The 9607-nt window shown below is 41.9% G+C and overlaps 1 protein-coding gene across 1 annotated transcript; it reads left to right on the top strand.

Moving 5' to 3' along the window:
• Positions 1 to 208: 208 nt before the first annotated feature.
• On the top strand, positions 209 to 1126 carry LOC130095955 (putative gustatory receptor clone PTE03). The gene has a single exon (XM_056262563.1). It carries the CDS (start codon positions 209 to 211, stop codon positions 1124 to 1126), a length of 918 nt encoding a protein of 305 aa, XP_056118538.1.
• The last annotated feature ends 8481 nt before the right edge of the window (positions 1127 to 9607 follow it).

The raw sequence follows: 9607 nt of genomic DNA on the forward strand, positions 1-9607 counted from the left end.
TTACACAATTCTTTAAAGTAAATATTAATCTAAAGTTAATTTATAAATATATTATTGTTCATTGATAATTCATGTGTGTTCACAAAACAAATTTAACTTTATTGTTCTCAAGTTAATGCAAACTGCTGTTTTTTAACATGTTTAAAAATCATAGAAACATTGTGTACTTTCTTCTTCAGGTCAATGAAGTAACTCTGCCTGATGCAAAATGGAAAATGGGACATATTTTTACTTGATGTTGTTTGAAAATCTAGGATACATAAGATATGCTTTCTTCAGTTTAGGATTTATTCTGTACTGTGCTATCATGTTATTTAATGTCCTTATTATGCTTGCAATATTTCTGGAAAGGACTTTACACCAGCCCATGTACATTCTGATTTCATGTTTGTCTTTCAACTCTGTGTTTGGAACAGCTGGCTTTTTCCCAAGAGCACTGACAGACTTGCTGTCTGATACACACTCAATCTCCCTTGAAGCATGTATCTTACAGTCTGTTGTAATTTTCACGTATGCCGCAAATGAATATACAATATTAATGTTAATGGCATTTGACAGACTTACTGCAATCAGTAAACCTTTACGGTATCACAACATAATTACACCAAGGTTTTTGATTGTTTCAGTAAGTATAAACATGGCTTTTCCAATGATTTTACTTAGTATTTGTGGTCTTTTAAGTACAAAACTGAGAATGTGTGGTAACAAATTGTTTAAAGTGTACTGCCACAACTATGAAGTAGTCAAGCTTTCTTGCGAAAGCACAATAATTACTAATGTTTTTGGCTTGTTAATATTAATCACAACTATTGTAATCCCTTTAAGTTTGATATTATATTCTTATGTAAAAATTCTTATTGTTTGTCAAAGAAGCTCATCACAGTTCAAGGGCAAAGCTTATCAAACTTGTATTCCACACATAGTGGTCCTTTTGAATTTCTCAATTGCTGTTATTTCTGAGGTCACTTTGAGTCGAGTTGTCACCTTAGAACTTCCTATATGGCTGTCAGTTTTTCTTTCTCTGGGGTTCCTTATTATTCCACCCATCCTGAACCCTCTTGTTTATGCTTTTAACCTGCCTGATATTCGCAAAAAAATAATTTGTCTTCTAAACCCCTCCAGGTAGATATTTTTTTTTTTTTTTTTTTTTTTTTTGGTGTAATAAATGTTACACAGAATAATATACAGACAATTATTAATATATATATATTTTTTTCAAAGAATTGTAACCGAATTAAAAGTTTCACACTCTAAAGTTATGCATTCCATGCTATATGGGCCATTCTACAGAATTGGTGCAAAGTCAGAGTTGGAAACATCTTGTTTTTTTCCCACAAATTTTGCATGTATGCAAATTGTATAATATCCAAGCTACGCTTTTCTAGTAATTGTGCAGTTAATTCTCATATTGTATTTTCAGAAAATGCTGGAATATTTTCCTTCTCCCCAAATTTGTCACTACCGAAACACAATATTAAATAATTTATTAAGTATAAATGACCTATTAAGATTTTGTTTACATTTACCTTATAAATATATATATATATATTTTTCTGTTTTTAAAAAATATTTTTACAGGTTAAATAAATAAAGATTATAATTTTAATAATATTTTAAGTGTAATTTATGAGATTTGTTGTATTTTGAACCCAATCTTTCTTAGTAGAAGGCAAAAAGTTTATCGTACTGATTTCAAAGTTAAGGATTCATTAGTTTGAATATGCATTGAACCAAACACTATCATAACATCTTAGTTGATAATTCAATATACTTTATTTTTGACAAAACATCCCATGTTACGGTAGTGACTGCACATTTTTGGTAGTGACAGTAATGTTTTGGTAGTGACCACAATACTTAGTTTGCCATGGTTGAATCAGACTGTCCACATTTGATGTTAATATAAATAAATAACTATGATGCACATATGCAGTCAGTATAGCAGACACACATCTGACAGTAAATATCTTATAAGAACACCTAGAGCTATTCTATACTTTGGGTCTTGAGGTGCAAGTGAGAAGAGGTATGCTCATAGATTTTTCTTCCTAAAAAAACCTACGATGTAGACTGTTTCAGAACCACTTTGTTTTATTTTCACATTTTCAACATTTTGTTTATGAGTCATTCAGATAAATCTCCAGAACCACTGAACTGTGTGTGTGTGTGTGTTTACATAAAACATTAATTTCAGAATAATTTTCCTCATTCAGATAAATCTCCAGAACTTCATGTAATATATATATTACATGAAGTTATATATATATATATTACAAATATATAAATATATATATATATATATATATATATATATATATATATATATATATTTATTTATTTATTTTTAAACAAGAATGGAAAAATTTGCAAAAAAAAATTCAATATCATTTTTTTACAAGTTGAAATTTAGGGGTTAGGGTTTGGGACAGCCACCTCCTAATTGAAAGTAGCCCATAAATGATGATTTTATATATATAAAGCTTACTGATATCTTAAATATTATTGTGGGTTTCAATAGATAATTGAAGGATCTTAGTAAACATCTAAGATTTGAATAATTAAATGCATTTCAAATGTGTTTTTTTGGATGAGGGACAGCAGTTTGAACCAATTCTGTAGAATGGCCCATATAGCGCTTTTTACAATACAGATTGTATCAAAGCAGCTTCAAGTCAAGTCAAGTCAAATATATTTATATAGCGCTTTTCACAATACAGATTGTATCAAAGCTGCTTCACAGTATCAATCAAAACAACTTAACAGTGTTTGTTTATTACTGGAAAAGACATCCAAGTTTGGTAGAGCTGATCAGTGGTATGATGGGTCATTTAATTTGAATATCCCCAACTGAGCAAGCCAAAGGCAACAGTGGCAAGGAACCGAAAAACTCCATCAAGTGACCCGATGGTGTCCTAAAACTCCATCAGATGACCCAATGGAGAAAAAAAACCTTGAGAGAACCCAGGCTCAGTCGGGGCCAGTTCTCCTCTGGCGTTTATGAAGTAGAGGCCAAATTTACAGTAACTGTAAGATTAAAATTTTTATATGAATGCCTGGCTAAATAGATGCGTCTTTAGTCTAGTTTTAAACTGGGAGAACGAGTCTGAGCAATGAACAATATCAGGAAGGCTATTCCAGAGCTTCGGAGCTAAATGTGAAAATGCTCTCCCTCCTTTGGTGGATCTGGATATCCTAGGAATGACCAGAAGCCTCGAATTTAGTGATCTTAAAGAGCGCGATGGATTATAGGGCGATAGAAAATCCGTTAAATAGACTGGAGCTAAACCATTTAGAGCTTTATAAGTCAAAAGCAATATCTTGTAATTAATACGGAACTTTATAGGTAACCAATGAAGTGATGATAGAATCGGTGTTATATGATCATATTTTCTTGATCTAGTAAGAACTCTAGCGGCTGCATTTTGGACTAACTGTAGCTTGTTTATTGAAGATGTAGGACAACTAGCTAATAAAGCATTACAGTAATCTAGTCTCGAGGTCATGAATGCATGAACTAACTTTTCTGCATCAGGGACCGATAGCATATTACGTAGCTTAGCAATGTTTCTAAGGTGGAAAAAGGCTGTTTTTGCAACATATGAAATATGCTTTTCAAAAGACAGGTTGCAGTCTAATGTAACACCGAGGTCTTTTACTGTAGCGGATAAAGTAACAGGGCATCCTAATATGTTAAAGTCGTGCTGTGAAAGGTTTTGTGGACGGTTTTTAGAACCGATAAGTATTACCTCTGTCTTGTCTGGATTTAATAAAAGAAAATTACGCGTCATCCAATCTTTTATATCTTTAACACAATCTGTCAATTTGGATAATTTAGCATATTCATCTGGCCGTGATGAAATATTTATTTGAGTGTCATCGGCATAACAATGGAAACTAATTCCATGTTTCCTTAGAATATTACCAAGTGGCAGCATATATATTGAGAATAATAAAGGGCCTAACACAGATCCCTGCGGCACTCCATAGTTTGCCGAAGTTATGATCGATTTTTCTCCATTTAAGTAGACGAAATGGTAGCGGTCAGATAAGTATGACCTGAACCAGCTTAATGCTTGTCCTTGAACACCAATGTAATTTTGTAGTCGATCTTCAAAGTGATAACATGAAAATAATACAACAAAGTTTGTTTCTAGAATAAAATTGCATCATCGTCCACCTTCAGTAAGGCAGATCAATAATATTGTTGAATATTAAATGTCTCCTATTAAATGTCTCCAACTAAGCAAGCCAAAAGCCAAGGCAACAGTGGCAAGGTAACAGTGCCAAAATTCCATCTGGTGGAATGGAGAAAAAAACCTTGGGAGAAACCAGGCTCAGTCGGGGGCCAGTTCTCCTCTGGCCAACGAAGAAACAGTGTATGATTATGATTCGGGCAGCATTACAAGTCAGATTGGTTCGGAACATTTAGTGTTTTTATCCATTTCCATCTGGTTGGAAGTCGAAGTCATCACGCCGGTATGGAGACGAGTTGTTGAGGATCAGTGCCGATGGCTGTGGTGTCGATGAGGCCTTCACAGGGCTGATGAGGCTGGCACTTCAGGATGCGTTGGGGTGGATCCAGGCGCAGGTCCACCATAGAAGAGAGATTAGTTGACACTTGACTACGTTTTCGTCGTGTCCAGGTGCTGGTCCTTCATCAGATCTGGATCTGGCGGACTGGGGTAAACCTCGGATAAACAGAGAGACTAATATTAGCGTAGACGCCATCCTTCTTATGATGTACCAAATACATCAGGATTTACAGGAAGTGTTCCCGGTTCCGGCTGATTTAAACTATGCTGCCTAACATTGAATTATAGAAGTCTATATTGTGTTATGTGTATGTCACAGGTCGGGGTGCGAGCGCCAGCGGGCCGCCCACCCCCTCGGAACCGAACCACCGCCCGAGGAGCGTGCCGTGGGACACATGAGGCAGACACAGCATTTAAAATAAATATAAGTTCTTTATTAAATAATAAAAACAATATTAATAGTCTCTTCTTTGGGCTAGGACAGAGAGAGAGAGATGAACAATTCACAGCTTCCGCGTTCTCTTCTTCAGCGTTCTCTTCTTCGGGGCTCAAGCAGAGAGAGATGCACACACACATGGACGTACCTCCAGTTTCAGACAGAGAGAGGAATGAACATAATTCACAGCTTCCGCGTTCTCTTCTTCAGCGTTCTCTTCGGGGCTCAAGCAGAGAGAAATGCACACACACATGGACGTACCTCCAGTTTCAGACAGAGAGAGGAATGAATATAATTCACAGCTTCCGCGTTCTCTTCTTCAGCGTTCTCTTCGGGGCTCAGACAGAGAGAGATGCACACACACATGGACGTACCTCCAGTTTCAGACAGAGAGAGGAATGAACATAATTCACAGCTTCCGCGTTCTCTTCTTCAGCGTTCTCTTCGGGGCTCAGACAGAGAGAGATGCACACACACATGGACGTACCTCCAGTTTCAGACAGAGAGAGGAATGAACATAATTCACAGCTTCCGCGTTCTCTTCTTCAGCATTCTCTTCGGGGCTCAAGCAGAGAGAGATGCACACACACATGGACGTACCTCCAGTTTCAAACAGAGAGAGGAATGAACATAATTCACAGCTTCCGCGTTCTCTTCTTCAGCGTTCTCTTCGGGGCTCAAGCAGAGAGAGATGCACACACACATGGACGTACCTCCAGTTTCAGACAGAGAGAGGAATGAACATAATTCACAGCTTCCGCGTTCTCTTCTTCAGCATTCTCTTCAGGGCTCAGACAGAGAGAGATGCACACACACATGGACGTACCTCCAGTTTCAAACAGAGAGAGGAATGAACATAATTCACAGCTTCCGCGTTCTCTTCTTCAGCATTCTCTTCGGGGCTCAGACAGAGAGAGATGCACACACACATGGACGTACCTCCAGTTTCAGACAGAGAGAGGAATGAACATAATTCACAGCTTCCACGTTCTCTTCTTCAGCATTCTCTTCGGGGCTCAAGCAGAGAGAGATGGACACACACATGGACGTACCTCCAGTTTCAGACAGAGAGAGGAATGAACATAATTCACAGCTTCCGCGTTCTCTTCTTCAGCATTCTCTTCGGGGCTCAGACAGAGAGAGATGCACACACACATGGACGTACCTCCAGTTTCAGACAGAGAGAGATGTAAACATGCTGGGACTGCGAGTGAACAGCAGCAACACCATTCCCACACTCGCATATTCACCAATACACTGCAAGATTTCACTCGTGCTCGCAATAGAACTGCAATTCAACAGACTCACTGTGCAATCAGGGCTTACACCCGCAATCCAGCTGAAACCTCGTTCTCTCGTTCTCTTCCGTTCTCTTTTACTCTCTCTCTCTCTCTCTCTCTCACTCACTCCCGCAGCCTCCCTCCGCTGTTTCGGCCGCGGCCTCGGCCTCTCGCCCACTGCGGGGCGCCCTCTGCTCGGTGCACCCCCTGCTTCCCCACTCCTCCACGCCAGAATGGCCTTTTTATAATCCACATCGTGGATACGTGTCCCAATCACCGTTAACTTTCCTCCTCTCGCCCAGCTGATGCTCGTCTCCTTGTTTAACAGCTGCGCCCGGACGCATTACATGGGTGCAACCCCGGAACCAGCTCAGTGTCCCACTAAATCCGCTCCCCCCGGAAACATTTCCCGGGATGAAAGTTCCTCCTTACTCGTCACCCTGTGACATCCTCCCCCACCAGTCTGTTCCAGTCCCTGGAACAGTGAGAAAAAAAAAAAAAACTGGTCGCCCCATGGTCCACGGTCGCTCAACTCAGGGCGGATCCTGCCGACTACGCCACTTATGTCACAGGTCGGGGTGCGAGCGCCAGCGGGCCGCCCACCCCCTCGGAACCGAACCACCGCCCGAGGAGCGTGCCGTGGGACACATGAGGCAGACACAGCATTTAAAATAAATATAAGTTCTTTATTAAATAATAAAAACAATATTAATAGTCTCTTCTTTGGGCTCAGACAGAGAGAGAGAGATGAACAATTCACAGCTTCCGCGTTCTCTTCTTCAGCGTTCTCTTCTTCGGGCTCAGACAGAGAGAGATGCACACACACATGGATGTACCTCCAGTTTCAGACAGAGAGAGGAATGAACATAATTCACAGCTTCCGCGTTCTCTTCTTCAGCGTTCTCTTCGGGGCTCAAGCAGAGAGAGATGCACACACACATGGACGTACCTCCAGTTTCAGACAGAGAGAGGAATGAACATAATTCACAGCTTCCGCGTTCTCTTCTTCAGCGTTCTCTTCGGGGCTCAGACAGAGAGAGATGCACACACACATGGACGTACCTCCAGTTTCAGACAGAGAGAGGAATGAACATAATTCACAGCTTCCGCGTTCTCTTCTTCAGCGTTCTCTTCGGGGCTCAAGCAGAGAGAGATGCACACACACATGGACGTACCTCCAGTTTCAGACAGAGAGGAATGAACATAATTCACAGCTTCCGCGTTCTCTTCTTCAGCGTTCTCTTCGGGGCTCAGACAGAGAGAGATGCACACACACATGGACATACCTCCAGTTTCAGACAGAGAGAGGAATGAACATAATTCACAGCTTCCGCGTTCTCTTCTTCAGCATTCTCTTCAGGGCTCAGACAGAGAGAGATGCACACACACATGGACGTACCTCCAGTTTCAGACAGAGAGAGGAATGAACATAATTCACAGCTTCCACGTTCTCTTCTTCAGCATTCTCTTCGGGGCTCAAGCAGAGAGAGATGCACACACACATGGACGTACCTCCAGTTTCAGACAGAGAGAGGAATGAACATAATTCACAGCTTCCGCGTTCTCTTCTTCAGCATTCTCTTCGGGGCTCAGACAGAGAGAGATGCACACACACATGGACGTACCTCCAGTTTCAGACAGAGAGAGATGTAAACATGCTGGGACTGCGAGTGAACAGCAGCAACACCATTCCCACACTCGCATATTCACCAATACACTGCAAGATTTCACTCGTGCTCGCAATAGAACTGCAATTCAACAGACTCACTGTGCAATCAGGGCTTACACCCGCAATCCAGCTGAAACCTCGTTCTCTCGTTCTCTTCCGTTCTCTCTCACTCTCTCTCTCTCTCTCACTCACTCCCGCAGCCTCCCTCCGCTGTTTCGGCCGCGGCCTCGGCCTCTCGCCCACTGCGGGGCGCCCTCTGCTCGGTGCACCCCCTGCTTCCCCACTCCTCCACGCCAGAATGGCCTTTTTATAATCCACATCGTGGATACGTGTCCCAATCACCGTTAACTTTCCTCCTCTCGCCCAGCTGATGCTCGTCTCCTTGTTTAACAGCTGCGCCCGGACCCCGGAACCAGCTCAGTGTCCCACTAAATCCGCTCCCCCCCCGGAAACATTTCCCAGGATGAAAGTTCCTCCTTACTCGTCACCCTGTGACATGTATGCTAGGCAAAAGAGATGTGTTTTTAGTCTAGATTTGAACTGACAGAGTGTGTCTGCTTCCCGGACAATGTTAGGAAGATTGTTCCAAAGTTTTGGTGCTAAATAGGAAAAGGATCTACCGCCTGCAGTCGATTTTGATATTCTAGGTATTATCAACTGGCCGGAATTTTGAGATCGCGATTGACGTGAAGGACTATAATGCGTTAAAGGAGCCCTTCACCCATTTCAACATTAATCTTTATTGAAAGTGGGTCATGTGTAGTCGAAATGTAAAATAATTTTTGAATTTGGTGCCCTCTTGACCGAGAAAAGACAGAAAATAACTTTAGGGTGCATTTGTGTGTAAGACAACAACTCCCACAATGCACCACATTGCACAGCTCCGCAAGCCACTCCCACTAATCCAGAACAGCGCAAACATCAGAGAAATCACTCTTTCGTCTACAAGGCTAACGTTAGCTGCCACCAGAGTTAGAAATAATAATAATAATTAATTCATTACATTTATATAGCGCTTTTCTAGGCACTCAAAGCGCTTCACATGGAAGGGGGGAATCTCCTCAACCACCACCAATGTGCAGCATCCACTTGGATGATGCGACGGCAGCCATATTGCGCCAGAACGCTCACCACACACCAGCTTACTGGTGGAGAGGAGATCAGTGGATATATATATATATATATATATATAGGGATGATCCGGAGGCCACGATGGACAGAGGCCACTGGGCAAATTTGGCCAGGATGCCGGGGTTATTTAATGACCACAGAGAGTCAGGACCTCGGTTTAACGTCTCATCCAAAGGACGGTGCTCTTTGACAGTATAGTGTCCCCGTCACTATACTGGGGCGTTAGGACCCACACAGACCACAGGGTGAGCACCCCCTGCTGGCCTCACTAACACCTCTTCCAGCAGCAACCTGGTTTTCTCAGAAGGTCTCCAATCCAGGTACTAACCAGGCTCAGCCCTGCTTAGCTTCAGTGGGCAACCAGTCTTGGGCTACAGGGTGATATGGCTGCTGAAATTCATTTAACACAAAATTTCTAGTTAGTTGGCTGTGGCGAGCAAGACGAGGGCGAGTGACGTGAGAGAACGGCGCGAGGCCGGTGGCGTGAGTGATAATGAATGACACCTGTGAGACCCACCGGTCTCGTGTCTCTCACGGAGGAGCGGAAGCATAAAAGGAG

The sequence above is a fragment of the Rhinichthys klamathensis genome, unplaced genomic scaffold (assembly GCF_029890125.1).
Source record: "Rhinichthys klamathensis goyatoka isolate OS25496 unplaced genomic scaffold, OSU_Roscu_1.1 h1tg000194l_1, whole genome shotgun sequence".
In the NCBI taxonomy this organism is placed as follows: domain Eukaryota; kingdom Metazoa; phylum Chordata; class Actinopteri; order Cypriniformes; family Leuciscidae; genus Rhinichthys; species Rhinichthys klamathensis.